The 24461-nt window shown below is 50.4% G+C and overlaps 3 protein-coding genes and 1 pseudogene across 12 annotated transcripts; 2 read left to right on the top strand and 2 right to left on the bottom strand.

Moving 5' to 3' along the window:
• Positions 1-164: 164 nt before the first annotated feature.
• IZUMO1 (izumo sperm-oocyte fusion 1) lies at positions 165-3836 on the bottom strand. 4 transcript variants are annotated; one of them, XM_022585156.2, is made up of 9 exons: positions 3403-3836; positions 2968-3042; positions 2499-2585; positions 2217-2237; positions 1789-1869; positions 1499-1599; positions 1082-1235; positions 534-741; positions 165-291 (listed from the first exon to the last, which is right to left on the bottom strand). In XM_022585156.2, exons 1-9 carry the CDS (start codon positions 3638-3640, stop codon positions 165-167), a joined length of 1092 nt encoding a protein of 363 aa, XP_022440864.1. In that variant the 5' UTR covers positions 3641-3836. The 4 variants fall into 4 exon arrangements, with proteins under 4 accessions (XP_022440864.1, XP_030617069.1, XP_089758737.1 ...); XM_030761209.2 differs by lacking the exon at positions 2217-2237; XM_089902612.1 differs by lacking the exon at positions 165-291 and having other exon boundaries at positions 562-1016; positions 1058-1235.
• Positions 3837-4514: 678 nt separating this feature from the next.
• Positions 4515-9158, top strand: LOC111180459 (ubiquitin-conjugating enzyme E2 N pseudogene; annotated as a pseudogene).
• Positions 6844-11046, bottom strand: FUT1 (fucosyltransferase 1 (H blood group)). 7 transcript variants are annotated; one of them, XR_016390902.1, is made up of 4 exons: positions 10253-11046; positions 9555-9749; positions 7638-9325; positions 6844-7108 (listed from the first exon to the last, which is right to left on the bottom strand). XR_016390902.1 is itself a non-coding variant. In XM_022585146.3 (3 exons), exons 1-3 carry the CDS (start codon positions 10568-10570, stop codon positions 8228-8230), a joined length of 1611 nt encoding a protein of 536 aa, XP_022440854.2. In that variant the 5' UTR covers positions 10571-11046; the 3' UTR covers positions 6844-8227. The 7 variants fall into 7 exon arrangements, 6 of the variants coding, with proteins under 6 accessions (XP_022440854.2, XP_089758733.1, XP_089758732.1 ...); XM_022585146.3 differs by having other exon boundaries at positions 6844-9325; XM_089902607.1 differs by having other exon boundaries at positions 6844-9325; positions 9882-10370.
• On the top strand, positions 9259-13739 carry FGF21 (fibroblast growth factor 21). Its single transcript, XM_089902614.1, has 3 exons — positions 9259-12304; positions 12427-12530; positions 13274-13739. The coding sequence occupies exons 1-3, from the start codon at positions 12073-12075 to the stop codon at positions 13562-13564; spliced, it is 627 nt and encodes a 208-aa protein (XP_089758740.1). The 5' UTR covers positions 9259-12072; the 3' UTR covers positions 13565-13739.
• Positions 13740-24461: the final 10722 nt, after the last annotated feature.

The following is a 24461-nucleotide window of genomic DNA, read 5'->3' as shown; positions in this document are numbered from 1 at the left end:
TGGAATTACATCGCAGCCAGTTGGCCCCTTCCAGGACCCACAGGACCAGGTTCCCAGCCCCTCCTCCCTCAGACAGAAGACCATCCCCAGGCTTCCCTAGGGGAACCAAAAGTTAGAATCAGTCCGGAGGAGTGAGTCAGATACTTAGACAACCAGATAAATATTTATTTTCTCCTTGATTCTTTGGCCTTTTCTTCTGAAACCTCAGAGTCCTGAGCAGCTCCACTGCCAGTGCTGAACCAGGAGGACTTTATGAAATCGATCACTTTCCCAGACCGAGATAAAAGTATCCTGGTTGGGGTACAAATAGCAGAAACAAGGTTAGGTTCTAATGAGGGAGGAACACCCCTCTCGGCCTCCCTATGTTTGATCTTATTCTAGCAGTTATCCAAGCTTCGCCCTCCTAGGTAAGCCCCGCTCCCAGAGGAAGTCCGGCTCTCAGCGCTCCTTGGCTGGAGACCCCCTTCTGTATTAGGTAGTTGGAAGCCCCCGCCCCTCGCTCCAAGCCCTGCCTTCTTCAGTGGGCGGCTCACACGGTGGCAACACTGGCTATCAGCACGACAAAGCCCCAGATCAGCAGCCCGACCAGGCGGCTTCTCAGCACTTTCTCTGGCTTCGGAGACTGTGACTGGAGGGTTGTGGCCGTCTGGGGGCGATCCAAAGTCACCTCACCTGGGGCCACCTCATCCTTGGTTTCAGTATTTGGTGACGGTATCTCCTCCACGATTCTTTTGGGCAATACTGATAGAACAGGGTTAAGGAGCAGTCCTGGGAGGGCGCGAAGGTCCTGCCAAGGCCAAGGCAAGCTCTTCCCACAGTAACTTGCCCCAGGACCCAGGCCCTCCGGGACATAATTACGCCTCCAACTGCGTGAAGCCCAAACACACCCACAAGGCAGCCCTGGCCCAGTGGCCAGAGGCCACACTCAGGACCGGAGGCCATACCCTCGTGGCCTGAAACCACACCCCAATGGGAAGTTATGCCCCATAAGCCACGTCCCTGAAGCAGGCCACTCCCTGAAGCCGCCCCCCCCCCACACCAGGACCCTGAATCCCACTTCTCTCAACTCCCCAGCACTGACCTGTGACATGAAAATAGATGATCGTGGCTGGACTGGATTGCACGGAGCCCAGCTCGCAGCGATAGGTGCCTGCATCCTTTGGACGCACCATGGTCTTGGTCAGCGTGGGCTCCTTCCCCTTGGACATCAAGGTCTCAGAATTGTTCCCCCAAACCTAAACCCAAGCTCAAGGGGTCACAGAGGCCTGGGGAATTCAGGGGTTGGGGAGTACAGGGGTGAGAAGATCATGGGGCTTCAGTGGGGAGATGGGAGTCCAGGGTGTACTGGTCAGGGCATGGGTTCCCAGGGGATCAGAAGAAGCCAAACTTGGTAGTCATGGGTCATGGGCATTATGGGTGCAGGCCTGTGGATACAGGGGCCAGGGGGCTCATGCAAGCCTGATGGAGTTCAAGGGTAACGGGAGTTGGAGGGCCCCACCCTGTAAAAGCTGTAATCGGTCAGGCCTTGAGAGATTTTATGCCAGTTGAGCTCACAGTCCAGGATCATATCTTCCATCTGATGGACCTTGACTTTGCGCTCTGGGAATAGGGGGTTACTGTGGGATGCTCTTTCACGGTTCTGGGCCCTCTCCCAACCCCCTTCCACTTGGTCTCGCCCCGCCTTTTCTTGTTGGCTGTCTCCAGTCTCCGACCTCTTTAGACTCTTGATCTCACCTCTGGCTCCGCCCCTCTCGCGCCAACCCCTCCGGCTGCGCCCAGCTCTCTCACCTCCGCAATTCGAGGACTTTCGACAAGAGTGAACCTGCTTCTGGCAGGTACTGCACCAGATCAGAGGCTGCAACATCAAACCTGAAGGGGCAGGTTCGAGGCTGTGTTCTCCCACTAAGAGGCGGGGCTAAGAGGAGAGGGCAGGGCCAAGGGCTGGGGCGGGCTCAAGAGCCGAATCCTGAGGAGGTCAGCCTGCGGGGCTGGGCTAGAACACAGCCCTGTAGGAAGCCGGTCTAACCAAGCTCAGTAAAGAGTGCAAAAACTATATGCCCGCTTCCCAAGAAGTCCGAGGTGCAAAAGGAATACGGGAGACCCAGGAACCTCTCCACGCGGAGAATGAAAAAACACACAGACCCAAAAGAGGGAGGCTGGGTATTCACGGGGCAGGGGTGAGGGATAGAGGACCAGTTTCCATAATCCGGACTCACCACATTTGTTGGGACAAAACGCTGCCTCGGTAGAAAGAATTAAAAAAAAAAAAATCAGATTTCTACGTTAAAGGGGATGAGAGAGGGGGTGAAGGAACAGGCTAGGGCTGGGGCTCTTGAGTTCCAGGAAGGAAAGACTTGGGTGTCTGGACCCCTGGGTCTGAGGGAGGAAGGGGTTGGGAGAGCTGATGGATGGGACTCGGAGAAGCAGAAGGCTGGGGTCAGGGACTCTTGGACTGTGAAAAGAGAAGGCTGAGATGCCGGCCTCCCATCTTCTCTCACCCGCTTTTTGAAACTGAGCAGCGTAGCTGGCAAAGTTATCCTTTGCCAGGTGCAACGTCCAGAACAGCTCCTTCACGAAGAGCTCGCCTGGGAAGAAGCAGGATGACGCAGAGGAGTCCCCACCCCCACCCTCCTGCTCCTCCCAGATGTGAGGCACAGGAAGTTGACCTCGGCCTGCAGAGCCTGGCTTTTGGGTCTCCTCAGGGAAAGACAATACAATTTAATGACCACTTAACATAATGCTGGCCACTGGGCTAAGCAACAACTGGGATGAAGGCTGTGTCATGGTTTCCATTTTAGAGGTGACAAAGCGCTCAACGCCACACAGCTAGGAAACCGGCAGAGCCAGAATTTGAACCTAGGCAGTCTGGTTCCAGAGCCCAGTACCTGACCACCAGACCAGGTGTCACCAGCAATCACTTCTCTCAGAGTTTCTGGAAGCCCTCTCCTGCCCCCTCTGTGCATTTACCTTTTACATCACTGTCCATGATGCGTTTCAGATCCTTCAGCAAACTCCAAGCTGCCTTCTCCAGTGTGGCCTCATCTGTGGGGGGAGATAAACCCCAGATTCCAAGCATTGCTGTCTCATTGGCTCACCTAGTCTTAGAAACTACAACACCCACGGGGCCAATGGGCAAGGATGGGCCTGGTAAAGGGATTAACCCACGCCGTTGCCTTCTGGGAGTTGTAGTCTTATTTATTACATATGGAATAAAATTGCAGGATAAAAGGTAGGGAGAACAGTATTTGCCAGCCCTGGGGAACCCCAGAATGTGCATCCCAGCCTTCTCCATTCCCGAAACCAGGAGACTGTACCTCCAGCCCTTTCTCCCCAGCACCTCCCAGTAATCCTAGCCCCAGAGCCCTCCTTTCCCAGGACCCAGGGGTCGCACTCCGCCCTCACCGACGACCCCCATATAGGAATCCTCGTCAATCGGCAGGTCCTTGAAAGCTTCCACTGCCTGCTTTACCCTTTTCATCACGTTTTTGTGATGCTTGGCCTCCAGGTGGCCAGGCAGGTAATCCGTCTCCAAGGAGTTTAGCGCCCCCACGACGTTTGGATCACACATGACACAGCCCCGGGCAGGAAGCAGGCAGCCGGCCAGAGCCGCCACCAGGAGGGGAAGCCGCCACGGCCCCATTGCGGCCAGAGCGCGCAGTTCGCGCCGAACTCCGGGGAGGCTCCTCTTACCCCAAACCGAGGTGAACGCTAAACGGAGAGAAACCCTTCCCCGAGACTAATGGAGCCCCAATTTGCAGGGCGCACACTTCTCATTAGAAAACCGAGGAGTCCCGAAGCACTCTAAACAGCCGCAGCCCGACCTTGACTCCTGACTGTTGTACCTTCCAACACTAGGGTTCGCTGAAGAGTCCAGGTTCTGAGGGCTTTCAGAGAGGAAGAACAGGCCACTCCTTCCACTCTTTTTCCCACGACCAAAATTAAAGATTTTGGCGGAGGAGGGTGGTGAGGGTGAGGTTGGTTGCGTGGTATAGACAGTTTTTAACTGGGGTTTACAGCCACGGTTCGCCCCTTACTAATAGGAACTCCCAAGCCTCTGCCTTCCGGCTACCCACGCAGGGCCCCAAATTCCCAAGAGATATTCCCTGAGGTTTCCTTGGCCCCGCCCAGAAGCCCAACTCTTAGCCTGATTGGACCGCAACAAAGGGAGGCCCCGCCCATAGCTCCATGATGTCACAGCCCCCTTTTCAGACTAGAACTTTCCCAGAGTCTACCGAAGGGGGCTTACCCTGGGGGCTCTGGTTTCCAAGCTAAGGAAAGGGCTTCTAGCCTTCAGTCTCCGCCTCTCTCTGGGCCCCAGGACCCAGGCTTTTGGCTAGCTGCCCACGGCCCTCGGGAAACACTGTCCTCTAGCCACGAAAACGTGGGAAGCTGTCCTTTCTAGCCCTAGGACTACGACTCCCAGAAGGCCCTGGGGTCTCCCCGTAGCAGATTACTGCAGACAACCCCATAGCTTTATGGGAAATGTAGTTCAAGAATTATAATGTTGGGACTTCACTGGCGGTCCATCTGTTAAGACTCTGCGCTTGGGAGACGAGACCAGAGGCCGAACTCGGGATCTGACAAGATGGCCGGGCTGCCCCGCAGGATTATCAAGGAAACCCAGCGTTTGCTGGCAGAGCCAGTTCCCGGCATTAAAGCAGAACCAGATGAGAGCAACGCCCGTTATTTTCATGTGGTCATTGCTGGCCCTCAGGATTCCCCCTTTGAGGGAGGGACTTTTAAACTTGAACTATTCCTTCCAGAAGAATACCCAATGGCAGCCCCTAAAGTACGTTTCATGACCAAAATTTATCATCCTAATGTAGACAAGTTGGGAAGAATATGTTTAGATATTTTGAAAGATAAGTGGTCCCCAGCACTGCAGATCCGCACAGTTCTGCTATCGATCCAGGCTTTGTTAACTGCTCCCAATCCAGATGATCCATTAGCAAATGATGTAGCGGAGCAGTGGAAGACCAACGAAGCCCAAGCCATAGAAACGGCTAGAGCATGGACTAGGCTATATGCCATGAATAATATTTAAATCGATCCGATCATCAAGTGTGCATCACTTCTCTTGTTCTGCCAAGACTTCTTCCTTTTTTGTTTGCATTTAATGGACACAGTCTTAGAAACATTACAGAATAAAAGCCCAGACATCTTCAGTCCTTTGGTGATTAAATGCACATTAGCAAATCTATGTCTTGTCCTGATTCACTGTTGTAAAGCATGAGCAGAGGCTAGAAGTGTCATCTGGATTGTTGCGAAACGTTTAAAAGCAGTGGCCCTTCTCTGCTTTTATTCATTTCCCCATCATGGTTTGAGTATAAAGCACTGTGAATGAAGGTAGTTGTCAGGGTTAGCTGCAGAGGTGTGGGTGTTTTTCTTTATTATTATTATTTTTTTGGTGGTGGGGGGAAGGTAGTTTTATTTTAATTTTATGGACTCCTTTCCCCCTTTTTATGGTGATCTGATTGCATTGGTTAAAAGCAGCTAACCAGTTCTTTAGAATATGCTCTCTAGCCAAGTCTAACTTTATTTAGACACTGTAGATGGACAAGCTTGATTGTTTGAACCAAAATGGGAACATTAAACAAACATCACAGCCCTCACTAATAACATTGTGACTTTGCTGTCAAGTGTAGAATCCTCCCTTCAAGAAAAAGCTTGTGACCATTTTGTATGGCTTGTCTGGAAACTTCTGTAAATCTTATGTTTTAGTAAAATATTTTTTGTTATTCTACAAAAAAAAAAAAAAAAAAAAAGACTCTGCGCTTCCACTGCAGGGGACTCGAGTTTGATCCCTGGTGGGGGAATTAAGATCCCGCATGCCAAGCAGCGTGGACAAAAAAAATTTTTTTTTTTTAATTATAATCTTTGCTCACTCCCCCATCCACCCCTCCGCCTTCTTTCTCCAGCCTCGGGCTGGATGCTGAGGTCCCAGGGGAAAGAGAGGTCTGGAGGCCAGTGCTGAGAGTCTAGGAAAGGAATTGGGTCTCTGAGACCATAACTCACACAAGTGCACTAACAAGAGAGCAGGAACAGTATCCCAAGACGTGAGAAGTGAGAGTCCCCGGAAGCTCCACACCTTTACTCCTACTCACTTACACACACCCTCATGCACACGAGACTCAAAAAAACCTGCAGAGGGCTTTCCTGGTGGTGCAGTGGTTGAGAGTCCACCTGCCGATGCAGGGGACACGGGTTCGTGCCCCAGTCCGGGAAGATCCCACATGCCGTGGAGCGGCTGGGCCCGTGACCCATGGCCGCTGAGCCTGCGCGTCCGGAGCCTGTGCTCCGCAACGGGGGAGGCCACAACAGTGAGAGGCCCGCATACCGAAGGGGAAAAAAAAACCCAAAAAACCCTGCAGAGATGGGTTGGTGATGAGGATTTTTAATTCATACTTCCCTCTCTCCCACCTATGGCAGCTGAGTAGGGACTGGTCCTCCAAAACTCCCTGAGAAGACTAGAAAAGGGCTTACATTCTCAGACAACTCTGTAATTCAAGTGTCTACCTTCGCTTCCTTCAAAAAGCCTCAAGGGAGTCCTGAAATCTGAGTCATGAATCCCATCCTCTTTGGCCAGACGCTGTGCTCCTGCCTGGGTTGGAGACCAGTCTTGGGTCTGCATACCTTCTGATTCTTTCATCCCTGACTTACCCAAAGCCAGATTTAGAGGCTCTGTGAATTCAGGGGCCAAGAGTGGTTGGCAAGGGGCACAGTACCTGCAGCTTTCTGCAAGCCCACAGGGCACGCTTACGCCAGCTGACTTTCAGTAAATCAACCCCATTGTTACCGAGTCCAAGCTCGCTGCATGACAGGCCAATAAATTGGGTGATGAGGTGTTGAGGAAAGGAACAGTGACTTTATTCAGAAAGCCGGGTGTTTGAGAAGAGGGCAGACTAGTGTCCTAGAGTACCATCTTATGGGGCCTGGATGCTAGTTTCTTTTATAGAACAGAGAGGGGGAGGAGGTGAGGAAGTAAAGTAAAAAGGCCATAAGTCTTGCAAAACATCTCCTGGCTTGGCCAGCATCGGGGAGGGGGTGTGTTAATTTCTTCTTTCTTGCAGTCCTTCATGGGTGCGCGGGCAGGATGTTTCCCTGTGAGCTGAACAAAGGCACTTTGGTTTAACATTCAGTCAGAGGGGCAGAGTTCCCAATGCAGACCATCATGTATGCTTATAGCTATAGATAGCATCCTTTTAGTGATTATAGTAACAAAAGCAAGGGAAAGCAAAAGTTAACATAAAAGAAACAGATCCAACATGGAGTCAGATTTTGTTCTTCCCTGTTATACCATCACTCCCCAGCAGCCCAGCTGCAGAGGAGGAAACTTCCTTAATTGGGTAAAGCAACATGAACTTGGAGCCAAGATGTGCATGTCTACCTTTGGCAGTTTTGAGCTTAAAAAAAAAAAAAATGGTGTCCCTAGATCTCTGCAGAGCCTTGCTCCTTAAGCTGCAGCATTCAGCAGCATCCCTTCCCCCACCCCTCCCATGTTTTAGCATATCTGTGGTTTTTCAGGGGCTGAAATGTTGGGTAAAGTTCCACTTGTCACACAAACTGCCCCAGCTACAGAGAGTTTGTCGTCCATCAAACTTTCTAGCAGTGGTGAGGTGTTGGGCTGCTGGTTTTACCTTTGTTAGCTTCTTTGCCGAGGTGATCCGGAATTCCGGAATCCCAAGCCCTCTGGAAGGTCCCCACAGGGTTCTTTACAGGCATTAGAGCTGACCCTCTCCGGAAAAAATCCCTCCTCTGGAAACACATTCCAGAAACACAGAAGGGAAGTTGGTGAGTGCTTACTATAGCACATCCATGAGTTTCTTCTGTCCTGATGACCCAGGGAAGAGAAATATCTCTTCTCAAAAAGACCAGGATGGTCAATGCTGGAACAGGGAGTTCCCTGTTCCTGGTGGGGCAGTGATCTAGAAGTACTCTGGATATGGGCTGGGAAGAACAGGTGGGCACTGTGCATTCTAGAACTGCCATGAGCTTCTGCAGACGTTGCCAGCCATCATGAAAAGATCTTCCATTGATTCTAGAATGTTCTGGCAGTTGCAGAAAGCCAGCCCCCCTTTTTCTCCAAGTCTAGCCAACTAGAATCACTCTAGAAATGGGTGTCCACCAGCTGCAGGACCACCAGCTTCTCCAGAAGCTGCTGGGCTTCCAGAGATACATAACACTTGCCCTAGGTTGATCAGACTATTTCAGAAAGTCTCCCTGCTGCTCAATGCTCAGCCAACATCTGGAGTGGAGTCAAGTCTGCATTAATGCCCACCCACTCAGGCAGGAAGGCGGCCTCGGGTTTAAAGATATTCAGGAAGCTGGAGTTAGGCAGGGTAAAGTTGGCCAGGTAGACGGTGTTTCCACCAGCCAGGTAGGCGGCCCAGAAGCCGAAGGTGCCAATAGTCATGATGGTGTGGTTGCATTGTGTGAGCAGCCCAAAGTCCTTGCTGGGGGCACCTTCTTGCCCATCGCCAGCGAAGATCACATCCCCCCGGGAGGTGTCGATGTTTTCCCGGCACCACTCCATGCCGTTGCTGGTGACCACAAAGATCGGGGCTTCATGCCGGGCCCGGAACCAGTCCATAGCCTGCTGGAGGTAAGCGCGATCACCCACTACACCCTTCCAGGGATAGGGCATCACCTTCAGGTAGTCCCCACGGCGCACGTGGACACCCACGAAAGTGCTCAGGCGGTCCCCCGTGCGGCTGAGCCGGAACTGACTCAGTAAACTCTGGGCCTCTCGCCGAAGGTGGTCGTGCAGGGTGAACTCACTGCGGATCTGTTCCCGGAGGTGATGGAAGAAAGTCCAGGAGCAGGGGAAACCGCTGAGCTTCAGCCAGGGCTCCTTCAGTCGGGCGTACTCCTCCAACATCCAGTCGTGAAGCTCCAGCTCCCACCAAGGCGTACGGCTGTTCACCTCAGGCGCCAGCACGGGCAGGGTGATGCGGAACACGGGGGCCAGGGTGGCGTGCATGGCAAGCTGAATGAAGGCCTGGCGACCGTTGAGCTGGGCCAGGGCCAGCAGCGTGGCGTACTGCCCCATCCGGTTCCCAAGCCGGCCGTTTGGGTAGATAGTCCAGGTTCCTGAGAGGGAAGCAGGATGCTTGGGACAGGAGACAGAGGCGTTGGGGTTCATGGGTGTGCCCGACAGACAGATGATGGCCACAGGGGAGGTCACTGGGTTACGGTCTGGACATAGGGCAGACAGGCCTAAGCCACTGTGAAAGAGGTCTTGGTGGATGTGGAAGAAGAAGATTGAGGTAAAAACACAGGTTAGCAGGAAGGTCAGACAGGTGACGGAGCCTGGGTGCCCACATGGCTACGAGGGAAGAAAAGTGAATTACGAGATACTCGAAGCTTGAGAATGAATGTCAAGGAGGAGCGGCCTGAGAGAATGAGGAAACTCTGGGTTTGGAGACCTGGGTCTGAGGGAAAAGGGGATCAGGGCTCCTGGATCTGAATTAGGAGAAGCTAAGGGCTTGGAATCTCGGCAGATGGAAGATGGTGAAAATTAGTGGTTTCCAAAATAGCAATGGTCCGGGACCCACCACCTTGTCCTCACGTCTTGGAATTTCACTCTCCCAGGCAGTAAGGTCCACTGACGTTGGACAGTGTTCCCCCAACTCCTTTCTCGGTGAACCTGTGTGTGAGGGGCAGGGTCCACCAGGGAGATGGCAGGAAGCAACGGGCCAAGTAGAACATGAGAGGCTGGAGGTCCAGGCCTGGATGGGGGATCTTGTTTCCTGGAGAAGCAGGAGTTGGGGGTCGGGGTGGAGGAGACTCCTGGGGGTCATAGGGGGTTAGAGGTGGGGGAAGCGCCTCCTGGGACTGAAGGCCCGATTCCTGGGTCCGAGGCATCTGCATTTCTCACTTACCTGAGCTCCACAGTCAGCTTGGCGTGAACGGAGCGTTCCGGCCCCAAGTGCAGCCCACATCCGGCGGCCCCCGGAACCCTGGACTCCAGGTTCCCAGGCCCGACAGCCCTCCCCCTCCACGCCGCCTCCCCCGACTGGCTGCGAGGGCTCGGGAAGGGGAGGTAAGAGAGGGGATGCGGTCCGGAGGATCCCAGCCCCGCCCCTCCCCGGCCGGCAGGTAGCTCGGAGGCGGAGCACCGCCCCTTCCCTGGCGCCGAGCCGCAGCTCCCAGTTCTAGGGCCGCAGCCCCCGCCGTCCTCCCTCCCCCGGACCAGGAGACCCGCGCCCCAGCCCCCCTCCTGCCTGACATCGGCCAGCCAGGGGCAGCCTACCTGGCCTCCTAGCAGCCCATCCTTCCGTGGACACCGAGATCTAGCGCCCAGCTGCAACGCTGGACTTCGACCTCTCCCTCTTCCCCTCCAGTTTCTGGGTTCGCCATCCGCCCTGTGTACCAGGATGCGCCGAGTCCGGCCACGGCCCAGCGGCTTCCGCCCCCTGTCGCGTCCTCCCGTGGAGATGCAGAACCTGTTAACCTGGCTGCTCCATGGGCGGGTGCAAAGCCTCCGCCGGCTCTGAGTCCGGCGTGACAGCCTCTGGCGGGAACGTGTCCCCGCGCCCACCAGGGGCCGCCGATCCCCACTCCGCCCCATCCACCCGCAAATTCGAGACTCCCGGCTCCCAGTCTCTCCGTCTGAGCGAACCCTAGCGTCAGGCACCTGACGGTGAAGGGAACGTCCCGCCTCTCCCGAGGACGGGAACAGAGAAAGCAGAAGTGGAAGAGAAACTCTCTTCCGCAGAGGCCGAGGCAGACCCGGCTAGGAGCAAAAGCCTCCCTCTTCTGCAGACGTGAGGCGGCTTCCCTCCACCGAGCCTTCTTCCCACCAACACCCAGCCTGGCCCGAGCGGTCTGACCATTACCATTCAAGAAAACAAAGACCCAGGAATTGGACTTGACTCTCTAGAGATCTGATCATAACTTCTCCAGACCCAGGATTCCCAGCCCCCAGCCCCCTCCTCAGAATGAGAAGTCCGGGCCTCCAGTCACCCGCCTCCTTCAGATCTGGTGTTCAGACTCTTGCACGTTTAGGTTCCAGGAAATTGCCCAACCCCTCATTCCCTTTGGGATCTTGGGTCTAACTTCTCCCTCCTGAGCCTGTGTCAGTTGTCAACTCTGAGTCAAAGATTCTCACCCTCCCCCCACTTCCCCAGGCTATTCTGAGGGCACCGGTCTGATCTTGGTTAGCTTCTCTGGTGAAAGAAACATCAGGATTGCATCAGGGTCCAGGAGGAGGAGGCTGGGTTGTTTGGTGTATGAGTGCCTGGGCTGGGATTTGTGAGCAGGTTGGTCTGAAGCTCCCACACCAGGACTCCTGTGTCCTTGAGGAGAACGCTTGGATCATGCAGCACTTGTTTTCTTAATGACCAAGGAACCTCGGTGTCTGACCCCCAGAAACCCAGAAAGTCAGGTGAGATGCAGAAACGCCAGAGGAACCTCAGTGTCTGACCCGCAGAAACCCAGAAAGTCAGGTGAGATGCAGAAACGCCAGTTGTGGGACACCTGCATCAGTCAGGCAGAGAGGTGGATCCCAGCCCCCTTCCCGCTCAGACTCAGGAGTCCAGGCCCCCAGCCCCCTCCTCCCTCAGACCCAAGAGCTGAACCCCCAGCCTCCTGCTTCTTCAGACCCACGAGTCTGAAACCCCAGCTCCCTCCTGCCTCAGACCAAATGGGCTGGGCCCCAAGCCCCTTTCACTCAGGTCCCACTTCATCACATTTCTATCCCCCTGATGCCTCAGACCCAGGAGCCCAGGGCCTCAGCTGGAAGGACCCCTGATTGCATCATCCGTTCAGGCTGACCTGGCCACCGTGGAATTCTAGCATCTGCCATGTGGGTCAAATATCAAGGGTCAAGCGTCGGGAAGGTGATTGGGCGGGTCTGTCTGGGTATAAATTCTGGAGCATCTGCATTCTTCCCAAGAGATTTGGGTGTCCTGTCAGCTGTGAATCTACGTGCGAGAGGACCCAGGCATTTCAGCTACCAGAGAAGCCGTCGTGAATCTGCTCTCCCCGACAGCCAGGCTCTGAAACAGAATCTAGACCATTCAGGTCTTCAAAGCCCAGACCCCATACCTCACTTGAGGACGTGAACCATTGATGGGCTGGGACAAGACCAAATTCGAGCACCTGGGACTGTGGGTCCCTGTGCTAGCTGTCCTGCTGGGACCCTGCCAGGCACATCCCATTCCTGACTCCAGCCCCCTCCTCCAATTTGGGGGCCAAGTCCGCCAGCGATACCTCTACACGGATGACGCCCAGGAGACGGAGGCCCACCTGGAGATCAGGGCTGATGGCACAGTGGTGGGGACGGCCCGCCGGAGCCCCGAAAGTGAGTGTAGGGGTAGGGCCTGGTCCTGAGGGAGGAGAGAATTGGGGGCTGGCCTCCTGGGTCTGAGGGAGGAGAGGGATGGGCAAAGGCCTTCTGAGTCCCTGATCACTTTCTCCTCTCAGGTCTTCTGGAGCTGAAAGCCCTGAAGCCAGGGGTCATTCAAATCTTGGGAGTTAAAACATCCAGGTTCTTGTGCCAGGGGCCAGAGGGGAGGCTGTATGGATCGGTGAGTTTCCAGGACCCCTGTCCCTGCGCTCCACCCTTCCTCTCCCCACCCTCACAGTCTGGAGGACCATGTTTTGCACCTTTGACCTTGGCCAGGCTTGGCTCGATGCTCTCTGCATGCCCCGACCTCGCCACAATCCCTGGAAAGGGCAGCTGTTGTCATCCATGTTCACAAGAAGAGGAAACTGAGGCTCAGGCAGGGCCACCACCGGCCCCAAGTCACAAAGCCTGTGAATGACAGAATGACCTGGGAGACCGAGTCTTGTGACTTGTAACCCATGCTGACCACACAGGCTCCTACAGACCTGACTCATGCTGGGTGCAGGGTCACTCTGGGAATCGATGGCCTGTAAAGTGAACATGACCTTGGGTGCTAGCCAGATGCCCCTGCCAGGACTTAGAGAGCCTCCACTGATCCCTGGGCTGGAATATTCTTCTCTGTGAAGTGAGGGCAAGGAGGTGAGCCTGGCGGGACTGCCTAGGGGTAAAGGAAGAGCCTGCTTCTGTGGTTTTGAGGAAGGGGCTGGGGACCTGGACTCTGCATCTGAGGAAGGAGTGGGTTCCCCGGCTCCCCGGGAGTCCCGGGACTCCCACATCCTGCTGGAGGACAGGACTCTGTGGTCTGAAGGAAGAGAGAGCTGGGGGCCTGCATCCCTGAGTGTGGGAGAGGATGGAGCTGGGGTTCCTGCAGGAGGAAGGTGTAGAGGAATCCCACGTCTCTGATCTTTGTTCTCATCCCCTCAGCTCCACTTCAACCCCCAGGCCTGTAGCTTCCGGGAGCTGCTTCTTGAGGATGGATACAACGTTTACCAGTCTGAGGCTCTTGGCATTCCCCTCCGCCTGCCCCCGCACCGCTCCTCCAACTGGGACCTGGCCCCCCGGGGACCTGCTCGCTTCCTGCCGCTGCCAGGCTTCCTCCCGCCACCCCTGGAGCCTCCAGGGATCTTGGCCCCCGAGCCTCCCAACGTGGGCTCCTCGGACCCCTTGAGCATGGTGGGACCTTCACATGGCCGAAGCCCCAGCTACACTTCCTGAAGCCACAGGCTGTTTATTACTGAGTCTCCTCTTTATTTATCGTATTATTTATCTTATTTATTTTCTTTTTTTTCTTACTTGAAATAATAAAGAGTCTGAGAGGAGGATCAGAGTGAGCACATGTGTTTGAGGGAGGAAATGGGGTCAGCTTCCTTGTCTCCCCTTGCCCCGCCCCCGCATTGCCACAAGGCTGTGGGAAGGTCCCAGCCTTTCTGCCCCCCTCCCCTGGCCAGCCCTCAGATTTCTGCTCCACTAAGTTGTTCCCAGGGACTCTGGACTATCCCTGCCCTTTGACAGGACAGGACTTGTTATTCTCCCCCTCCCCCTCCCCCTGTCCCCAACCTTGTGTTAGTGTTGTGGAACTATTTCTCTGAGGTAACTCAATAACGGGGGACATTTTTAAAAAAATGACACAGCAGACCCACAGCCTCATGGGAAATGTAGTTTTCTGGGTTCATTTAGCACTAGGAATGGAAAGACATCTTGGTCCTCAGTGCTGGGGCAAGGACTCTTGGATTCTGGGAGTGTAGTTGGTTCTAGGAACACACTCTTGGGTCCTGAGGGATCAGTGAGCTGGACACCTGGACACCTGGATCCTGGAGAACAGGGGAATAAGAACCTGGGCACGCTGGTCTGAGAGAGAAGGGGCTGAAGATTGGGAGTCCTGGGTCTCAGGAAAAGGACCTGAGAATCTGAATGCTTCCATCCAGGTGCTTATGGACTTTGGAGTGTAATGACTGTCACAGAATCCAGTCTCAGTGAGCACGTTGCCCATCTTCCTCCCTTTCCACAACTTAGATTTCAATATTGCTGTGCAAGTTATTTCCTGGTTAGGAAAGATTTGAAGTCAAAGATTTAGACTACATTTCACAGGGGTGGGTCAGCTTTGGCTGGACCCCAGGTGTCTGACTGACCACTGCAGCCTCACAGGAGTTGTGGTCTCAAGCCCTTGATCTAAATTCCAAGGTCCAAGTGAGAGGAACATCTCAGTCAAAAGGAATATAAGTGTGGGTCCCAGAAGGTCATGGGAGGGATTCAATGCCTGGAGAAAATGAAGGTCTGTGTCTTGTAGAAAATACAGTTTCCCACTCCGATGGAACCAGACTGGCTCAGTCAAGGGAGAGTTCTCACTGGAAACAGAATCTGAAATGCCACAAGGGGGCGGGGACCCAGAAAGAGGGAATCAGACAGGGAACCTGCAAAATGTGTTCAAACGAGCACCTGTCACTTGGTCTGAGCACTTTGAGCCCCCAACTTGTAGTGCCTCCTTTCTGGTAGAAGCAGGTTAGTGTCCCCTTGTCCAAAGACCATCCTCTGAGGTTGCTGCCTGACACAGGGCTGCCGATCTTCCTCAGGATCCACCTCCTTATCTCCAAATGCTTCTAGACTTGACTCCTGGCAGCCTCCACTGGGTGAGGTACAAAGCGTGATCAGTGAGGAACTATGACACGCACCAAAAGAATTGCAAGATCTTCCCCTTGAAATTGACAGCAAACTGGGCAGCCAGTCTGGGAAGGGGAGCTGGTAGATGAATTGATTGACAGAGAGTCCAGATTCCAGGGTGAGCTCTAGGGGCTGGGGGGTGGCCCTAGTTTGCTCTTTCGTTGGCCGGAACCTGCACCCCAAGTGGTCTAAACTTGAGATGCTGTAGAGTGGCTGTTCTCAAAGCGTGGCCCCAAACCAGCAGCATTAGCATCACCCGGGAACTTGTTAGAAATGCACGTTCTGGAGCCCAGACCTATTGAATCCAAAATTCTGGGAGAAAGGCTAATTCATAGGGCCAGAAATCAGATTAGTGGCTGCCACCAACTGGTGGGAGAATGGAATGAGGATTTATTAGTTTCCTAGGGCTGCGGTAAGAAAGTACCACAAACTACAGGGCTGAAAATAACAGAAGTTTGTTCTCTCACAGTTCTAGAGGCTAGAAGTCTGAAATCAAGGTGTCACCAGGGCAATGCCCTCTCTAAAGGCTCTAGGGGAAGATCCTTCCTTGCTTCTTCCCAGCTTCTGGTGGTTGCTGACAATCCTTGGCATCCCTCGGCTTTAGACACAACACTCCTATCTCTGCTTCCATCTTCACATGGCCTTCTCCCCGAGTGTCTGTTTCTTCTTACGAGGGTACCACTCTAACCCAGTATGACCTCATATTAACTTGATAAAGACCCTATTTCCAAATATGGCCACATTCACTGGTTCCAGGGGACGGGCGTTTCCAGGGGATGCTATTTAACTCAGTATACATCTCTATATGCAGTTGCCACAATCCATCTTCTCTTGCTCACATGTAAGTAATTGAGGAATTTGTTTGGTAGGGAGTGGGGTGGTCAGGATAGCTTTCCTAGCCTTATCATTCTCATAGTTCTGCTGTTTCCATACAGTATGAAAAAATACAACCTCTCAGCATAGTCACATTGCCAATATTTCAGAGAGAGATATACCTCCTCCGTTTACTTCCCCCCTGCCCCCCGGTACCTGAACCTTTTCTCTCCTTTACCCCCAGAGTTCCTGCCACAATCAATCTGGGTTTTGCTTCCATTCGTTTTCACAAGAATAGAGCTTTGTCCAACCACTAAAAAGAAAGGATAATTCTGTAACGTGATAGATGCTAATTATCACTACAATAGCAATCATATTACAATATATAAATGTATCAAATTAACATGTTGTTTACCTTAAATTTATACAATGTTATCTGTCAATAGATTTCAATAATAATTTTTTTTTAAGTATGGAGTTTTGTTCTTCCAAAAGAGAGATTCCGTTGAGTAATTCTGAGATCTCTGAGGACCCAGACCACCCCAGCACACCCCAACTACTAATTGGAGCCTGTGAAGCTTCACACACACAAACATACACACAATTTTAAAAATATTTGTTTATTATTATTTTTTTGGCTGCTTTGGGTCTCAGTTGCGGCATGTGGGATCTTTCATTGCGGTGCGTGGGCTCTTTGTTGCAGCGTGCAGGCTTCTCTCTCTAGTTGTGTCGCGTGGGCTCCAGAGTGCACGGGCTCAGTGGTTGCGGTGCCTGGGCTTAGTTGCCTCAAAGCATGTGGGATCTTAGATCCCCAACCAGGGATCCAACCAGCATGCCCTGTGTTGCAAGACGGTTTCTTAACCACTGGGCCACAAGGGAAGTCCCACTCCCCCAATACACACACACACATACACACACCATTTTGCTGTTGTTCTCAGATTATCTCACCAAGTCCTCAGCTATGAGGGCAACCTCTCCTCTAGAGGTGAGGACTGGTGGGAAGTTTCCAATCTTCATAGCACTTTTTTTTTTTTTTGCGGTACACAGGCCTCTCACTGCTGTGGCCTCTCCCGCTGCGGAGCACAGGCTCCTGACGCGCAGGCTCAGAGGCCATGGCCCACAGGCCCAGCCGCTCCGCAGCATGTGGGATCCTCCCGGACCGGGGCACAAACCCGCGTCCCCCGCATCGGCCGGCGGACCCTCAACCACTGCGCCACCAGGGAAGCCCCATAGCACTTTTGCTCGTTTCCTTTTCTTCCTGTACTGGCCCTGGTTTGGCCTCACCCACTCATATTTCAGGGTTCATGGGGCTCCACTGTCGGCTGGTTTTGTAAAGCATTGTTTGTGAGCTTCTGCTATCCAACTGGCTCTCCCCGGGGGGGGAGGGGTGGAATTTGGGAAGATTAAGAAACTCTGCTGCCTAAACTGAATCTAATCACAAGGAAACATCAAACAAATTCCAGTCGACGACCGACAACCGTCTGCAAAACAACTGGCCTCGACTCTTGGAAAATGTCAAGGTCAAGCAAAAGATGGGGAAACTATGTATATTAACAGAGACCAGAGTCAACACAAGGAAATGCAGTTCGTTGAGTAATCCAGGTGATATCCTGGATATTAACAAGACACAATGAAATTGGAATGAGTTCTGAACTTTAGATAGCAGTCATTTATCCATGTTAAAATTTTCTGGGTTTGATCTCTGTACTGCGGTTATTAAACAGAATGTCCTTGTTCTTAGCAAATACACACTGAAGTATTTCGGGACAAAGGGGCATGGTATCTCCAATGTTTTCTCAAATATTTCTGGAAAGGTAAATACATAATAATATATAGACATAGAGGGTGAATGAGAAAGCAAAAGGGGGCGGGAATAGCGATAATCGGGGAGCCTAGTTAAGGATATATGGAGTTCTTTGTACAAATCTCTTTTTTGAAAAAATAAATTTATTTATTTATTTTTATTTTTGGCAGTGTTGGGTCTTGGTTGCTGCGCGTGGGCTTTCTCTAGTTGCGGCGAGCGGGTGCTACTCTTCGTTGCGGTGCGTGGGCTTCTCATGTGGTGGCTTCTCTTGTTGCAGAGCACAGGCTCTAGGCGCACGGGCTTCAGTAGTTGTGGCACACGGGCTTAGTTGCTCCGCGGCATGTGGGATCTTCCCGGACCAGGGATCGAATCCGTGTCCCCTGCATTGGCAAGCAGGTTCTTAACCACTGCACCACCAGGGAAATCCCTACAAGTCTTTTTTTAAATTGAAATATAGTTGATGTACAATATTATATAAGTTGCAGGTGTACACCATAGTCATTTATCATTATAAAATATTAGCTGTATTCCCTGTGTTATACAATATATCCTTGTAGCTTATATATTGTATACATAGTAGTTTGTACCCCTTAATCCCCTGCACCTATCTTGCTCTTTATATGAGTATTGAAACTTTCCATAAGTTCAAAATTATATCAGGTAAAAGTTACTCCTACCCCAAAGAAATCCATGCTACAGCCCCTATTGCTCCTTCAAAATGCATCAATGAGCTTCTAAGAAGAAAGAGAAATCTCCAGGTTCTCTCCCCATCCCACCCATGAAAGAAAGAAAGAAAGATTGAAAGGAGGGAAGGAAGGAAGGGAGAAAGAGAAAAGAAAAAAGAAAGAAAGAAGGAAGGGAGAAAGAAAGAACGAGAAAGAGAAAAGAAAGGAAGGAAAGAAGGAAGGAACGAAGACAAAAAGGAAGGAAGGAAGAGAGAGGGAGAAAGAGAGAAAAGAAAGAGAAAGAGGGCTTCCCTGGTGGCGCAGTGGTTGAGAATCCGCCTGCCGATGCAGGGAACGCGGGTTCGTGCCCCGGTCCGGGAGGATCTCACATGCCGCCGAGCGGCTGGGCCAGTGAGCCATGGCTGCTGGGCCTGCGCGTCCGGGGCCTGTGCCCCGCAACGGGAGAGCCCACAACAGTGAGAGGCCCGCGTACCGCAAAAAAAAAAAAAAAAAAAGAAGAAGAAAGAGAAAGAAAGAAAGGGAGAAAGAAAAGGAAGGAAGAAAGAAAGGAAGAAAAGGAAAGGAAAGACGGTGAAAGCAAAGGTGAGAGAAAAGGAGGAGACAGAAGGGGAAAAAAAACATAAGGAATAAGTGAAACTCCAAGTGGAAAGTGTGAATCACCACACGGCTTCCTGGAATATGCTGATTCTGTGACAGGGACAATTTTCAAGGCGAAGCTTAAAGGGCCACAACTTCAATGAAAGCCTGATGTTTGAAATCCCACCAACCCACATACAGTGGAATGTTATTCAACCTTGAAAAGGAAGGAAATTCTGAAGCATGTTAACATGGATGTATCTTGAAAACATTTTGCTAAATGAAAGAAGCCAGACACACGAGGATAGATACTGTATGATTCCACTGATAAGAGGTACCTAGGGAGGGGCTTCCCTGGTGACGCAGTGGTTGAGAGTCCGCCTGCTGATTCAGGGGACACGGGTTCGTGCACCTGTCTGGGAGGATCCCACATGCCGTGGAGCGGCTGGGCCCGTGAGCCATGGCCGCTGAGCCTGCGCGTCCGGAGCCTGTGCTCCGCAATGGGAGAGGCCACAGCGGTGAGAGGCCCGCGTACCGCAAAAAAAAAAAAAAAAAAAAAAAAAAGAGGTACCTAGGTTAGGCAAATTCATAGAAACAGGAAGTAGAATGGTGGTGGCCAGGGGAAGGGGGAATGGGGAGTTGTTGTTTCATGGGTACAGAGTTCCAGAGTGAGGTGATGAAAAGGTTCTGGAGATGGATGATGGGGGTGGTTTCATAACAACGTGCATGTACTTAATGCCCCTTGTAAGTAGTTAAAATGGTCAGCTTTACAGTATGTGTATGTCGTCACAATTTCTTTCTTTTTTTTGCCATACTGCACAGCTTGTGGATTCTCAGTTCCCCAACCAGGGATTGAACCTGGGCCATGGCAGTGAAAGCCTGGAATCCTAACCACTAGGCCACCAGGGAACTCCCATCACAATTTTTTTTTAAAATCCACCAAACTACACGAAGAAAAGTTCAAGGAGATTTTCCTGTTTCCATTTGGGGTCTCAATGGAAGAAACATGGTTCTCTATTGAAAACTGTGTCACCACCAGACCAGTCTCACATGGAAGGGGTATAAAATCAAACTCAGTGGTGGAGGCACTCCCAAGATGAGAAATTAATAGTACCGATATTGGGCTAGTGATAGCTCTAGGGCTTCTGGCTAAAGCAAAGCAAAGCAAAGCAAAGCTTCTCTGGATAGATGCTGCTCAACTACATCATAGAGGAAGTCTTGAAAGAGCTCATAATCCAAGTACACAAGGGAAGTAGGCACATGGTAGATGCCAGCAAATGTATTGAATGACAAGACTAGAGAGGCTCGCCCCACCCCGTCTTGCAATAACTTTAAAGGGTAGAGCTGTGAGAAGAAAATGACTGTTCAAGATCTTTTTTATAAAATTATTATCTAATACGTACAAAATGCAATTTACCATCTGAACCATTTTCAAGTGTACAGTTCATTAGTATTGAGTATATTACCATTATGATGCAACCAATCCCCAGAACTTTTTCACCTTGCAAAACTGAACCTCTGTACCCGTTAAACAATGACTCCCCATTTCCCCCTCCTCCAAGCCCCTGACCACCACCATTCTACTTCCTGCTTCTATGAATTTTACTACTTTAGATACCTAGTATAAGTGGAAACACACAGTACTTATTTTCTGATTGGCTTCTTTCACTTAGCAAGATTTCAAGGTTTTCAAGGTTCACCAGTGTTGTAGCAGATGTCAGAATTTCCTTCCTTTTTGGCTGAATAATATGCCATTGTATGAATAGACCACATTTTGTTTATCCGTTCACCTATCAATGGGATTTAGGTTGCTTCCACATTTTGGCTATTGTGAAAAGTGCTGCTGTGAACATGAATGTACAAAGACCTCTTTTAAAAAAACCCTGATATCCAGAATTGTATTGCTGGATCATATGGTAATTCAATTTTTAATCTTTTGAGGAATTGCCTGTGATGGTTAATTTTATGGCTCAACCTGACTGGACTAAAGGATGCCCAGATAGCTAGTAAAACATTATTTCTGGCTGTGTCTGTAAGGGTATTTCTGGAAGGGATTAGCATTTGATTCAGTAGACTGAGTAAAGACATCCACCCTCATCAGTGTGAACGGGTGTCATCCAACCCATTGAGGGTCCAAATGGAACAAAAAGGCAAAGGAAGGGCAAATTCTCTCTAGCTCTTCTTGAGCCAAAACATCCATCTTTTTGTACCCTTGGACATTAGAGGTCCTGGTTCTCAAGCCTTGAGATACCAGGCTCCCAGGTTTTCAGATCTTTGGCCTCAGAATGAGTTATACCACCCACTTTCCTCCTCCTCCTAGATAGGAGACTATGGGACTTAACCCCCACAGCTATGTGAGCCAATTCCTATAATAAAATCTCCATATACATATATATATATATAGTATATATCATATATATACTATATGATACATATATGGTATATATACTCTACACTGATGTATTTTAGCTGTGGAAGTAGTCAGCGAACATTTAGAGGAAAGTTAATTGTTTGAAAATTAACTAATTCCCAAAAGACCCCAAATTGCTGTGAACATTTATGTGAGGTGATATTGTAGATTTGATTTGCATTTCCCTAATGATTAGTGATGTTGAGCATCTTTTCTTTTCTTTTTTCTTTTTTTTTTTAATGCAAAGCATTTGCTTTATTTATTTATGGCCATGCCACATGGCTTGCAGGATCTTAGTTCCCCAACTAGGTATCGAACCCGGGCCCCCTGAGTGAAAGTGCCAAGTCCTATTCACTGGACTGCCAGGGAATTCCCCTGAGCATCTTTTCACACATATATCTTATATATGTATATCATATAGATGTATATGTATATCTTCTTTGGGGAAATGTCTATTCAAGTCCTTTGCCCATTTTTTAGTTAGGTTGTTTGCTTTTTGTTGAGTTGTAAAAGTTCATTCTGTCTTCTGACTACTAACTCCTTATTAGATATATGATTTGCAAATATATTCTCCCACTCCATAGGTTGGCTCTGTAGATCGTGTCCTTTGATGTACAAAAGTTTTTAGTTTCGATGTAGTCCAATTTATCTATTTTTACTTTTGTTGCCCATGCTTTTGCTGTCATATTCAAGAAATTCTTGCTAAATCCATTGTCATGAAGATTTTCCCCTAAGAAAAGCTCTCTTCTAAGAGTTTTAGGTCCTTGATTTAATTTTATTTATTTACTTATTTGTTTGTTTTTGGCTGCCTTGGGTCTTCGATGCTGCACGTGCGCTTTCTCTAGTTGCAGCGAGCAGGGGGCTACTCTTGGTTGAGGTGTGTGTGCTTCTCAGTACAATGGCTTCTCTTGTTGCAGAGCTGGGCTCTAGGGCGCATGGGCTTCAGTAGTTGTGGCACGTGGGCTCAGTAGTTGTGGCTGGCAGGCTCTAGAGCGCAGGCTCAGTGGTTGTGGCGCCTGGGCTTAGTTGCTCCGCGGCATGTGGGATCTTCCCCACCCAGGGCTCGAACCGTGTCCCCTGCATTGGCAGGTGGATTCTTAACCACTGCGCCACCAAAGAAGTCCCTTTTGATGAGATCTTTTAACGTCAGAAGAGCTTTTGTGTTCAGGCTCAAATATTCACAACTATTCAGTTTTTTGGTAATGATTAATTATTTTCAAACAATCAACTTTCCTCTAAACATTCACTGACTACTTTGACAGCTAAAAATAGCAAGCCGTGAGTTTCACAATTTCAGATTTCCCAAAACATTTGAACATGGATTGCAAATTTCATCAACAAACACAAATCTGGGATCTCAGATTCCCTTAAGTGAGTTAAGAACCTTGAAGAGAAGAAAAAGAGTAGGGACTTCCCTGGTGGTCCAGTGGCTGAGACTCCAGGCTCCTAATGCAGGGGGCTCAGGTTCGATCCCTGGTCTGGGAACTAGATCCCACATACATACTGCAACTACGAATTCACATGTTGCACCAAAGATGCTGCGTGCCGGAACTAAGACCCGGTGCAAGCTACATAAATATATTTTTTAAAAAGAGAGAGTTAGTGTAGCTTAAAATTTATTTTAAAAAAGAAGAAAAAGAGTAATACAGTCCTTTTTTTTTTTTAATGAAAGCAAGTTTATTGAGAGAGATACGCATTCCATAGGCAGAATGCGGTCCCTCTCAGAAGGCGAGAGAGGCCCAGAGTAATACAGTCTAGATCATATTTTTCTCAAGTCTAATATAACAGATTCTCACAAATGCTTTAAATACCTTCAAAGACATACAAGTAGGAGCACAATGATTATCACATTGATCGGTTTCCTTACAGTAAATTGTTTACAAATATATTTATATCATGGATATAAATTTATTTCTTCAATACCTCGATTTTGATCAAAGATTTTGATTCAACAATCTTGATACTTACCTGTGATATTTCTTACCTACAAGAGAGTTAGTCTTTGCTCCTCTACCAGCTGAGTTAACAGTTTGACCATTTGATGGTTGAAGATTCGGACCTGGGATCCCTTCTAAATTGATTCTCATCAAGCTTGAGTTCCAGGACAATTAGACTTTGTTATGACTCCATGACTGCATGAGTTAGGAAATTGACTTGGGTGATCCTGATTTATTTCCCACAGCTGTTTTTTCAGAGCATCATAGCTTTGTAGTACAGCCTGAAGAACATGTTTTAAGAGTCATATCATTTTATAAATTTATTTATTTTATTTTTGGCTGCATTGGGTCTTCATTGCTGCCAGCAGGCTTTCTCTAGTTGCGGGGGCTACTCTTCGTTGCAGTGCGTGGGCTTATCATTGCGGTGGTTTCTGTTGTTGCGGAGCACAGGCTCTAGGTGCATGGGCTTCAGTAGCTGTGGCTCGTGGGCTCAGTAGTTGTGGCACGCGGGCTCAGTATTGTGGAGCACGGGCTTAGTTGCCCCACGGCATGTGGGATCTTCCCGGACCAGGGCTCGAGTCCGGGTTACCTGCATTGGCGGGCAGATTCTTAACCACTGCGCCACCAGGAAAGCCCCAAGAATCATATCTTTTTTTTATATCATTTTAATAGGCTATTATTTAGCAGCTGTTTGTTCTGGAGCCTTCCCTGTTAAATATGTGGAATATGTCCTCTTTATTTTGCGCACACGGTGAGCCTGTTTTCCCTCTGTTTGTTCTCGGGAGGCTGGGCTGCTGTCTCTTTAGTGTGAATCTCACCTTCCAACTCTGTGACCCCTTTTGACAACTAACCAGAGTGGCAGGGAGGACCTGGCAGGAGACGGGGAGCCAGGACAAGGGGTCAAGGAACTTCTTTTCCAGCTCCAGTCTGCATCTTGCCAGCAGCCACAGGCAACAAGGGTTCCTGCTGCTTTGGGCACTTCCAGCAAGAGCCAGCTGCATGGCCTTGGCAGGGAGATTTCCAATTTCCTTGGACAGAGGTACTATCCCTCACAGGCCAGAGCACCTGCTGTCTGGACCCCCCTCCCCAGAGGTCTGAGTTCTACCCTGCAGAGAGCACTCCTCCAAGCTCCTGCATCCCCAGGGGTTTGAGCTGCTTCAGGTCACTCCTGACTGTACCTCAGAGGGCAAGTCTTGTTTACTCTTCCAGCCTCCTGGCACGTGTGTAA

The sequence above is a fragment of the Delphinapterus leucas genome, chromosome 20 (assembly GCF_059928025.1).
Source record: "Delphinapterus leucas isolate spDelLeu-1000000601 "Yukka" chromosome 20, BTC_Dleu_Yukka2, whole genome shotgun sequence".
Classification (NCBI taxonomy): domain Eukaryota; kingdom Metazoa; phylum Chordata; class Mammalia; order Artiodactyla; family Monodontidae; genus Delphinapterus; species Delphinapterus leucas.
This window is presented reverse-complemented; position numbering and strand designations above follow the sequence as displayed.

Coding starts and splice junctions, on each gene's coding strand:
- IZUMO1 (XM_089902612.1), bottom strand. CDS start 3,640: ATGGGGCCGTGGCGGCTTCCCCTCCTGGTGGCGGCTCTGGCCGGCTGC. Junction 2,586..2,967: donor CATGGACAGTGATGTAAAAG/GTAAATGCACAG, acceptor GCTTCTTCCCAG/GCGAGCTCTTCGTGAAGGAG. Junction 1,236..1,498: donor CCGATTACAGCTTTTACAGG/GTGGGGCCCTCC, acceptor GCTTGGGTTTAG/GTTTGGGGGAACAATTCTGA.
- FUT1 (XM_022585146.3), bottom strand. CDS start 10,570: ATGGGGCGGAGTGGGGATCGGCGGCCCCTGGTGGGCGCGGGGACACGT. Junction 9,750..10,252: donor ATGGGCTGCTAGGAGGCCAG/GTAGGCTGCCCC, acceptor CTGCTTCTCCAG/GAAACAAGATCCCCCATCCA. Junction 9,326..9,554: donor CAAGACGTGAGGACAAGGTG/GTGGGTCCCGGA, acceptor CTTCCCTCGTAG/CCATGTGGGCACCCAGGCTC.
- FGF21 (XM_089902614.1), top strand. CDS start 12,073: ATGGGCTGGGACAAGACCAAATTCGAGCACCTGGGACTGTGGGTCCCT. Junction 12,305..12,426: donor GGCCCGCCGGAGCCCCGAAA/GTGAGTGTAGGG, acceptor TTCTCCTCTCAG/GTCTTCTGGAGCTGAAAGCC. Junction 12,531..13,273: donor AGGGGAGGCTGTATGGATCG/GTGAGTTTCCAG, acceptor TCATCCCCTCAG/CTCCACTTCAACCCCCAGGC.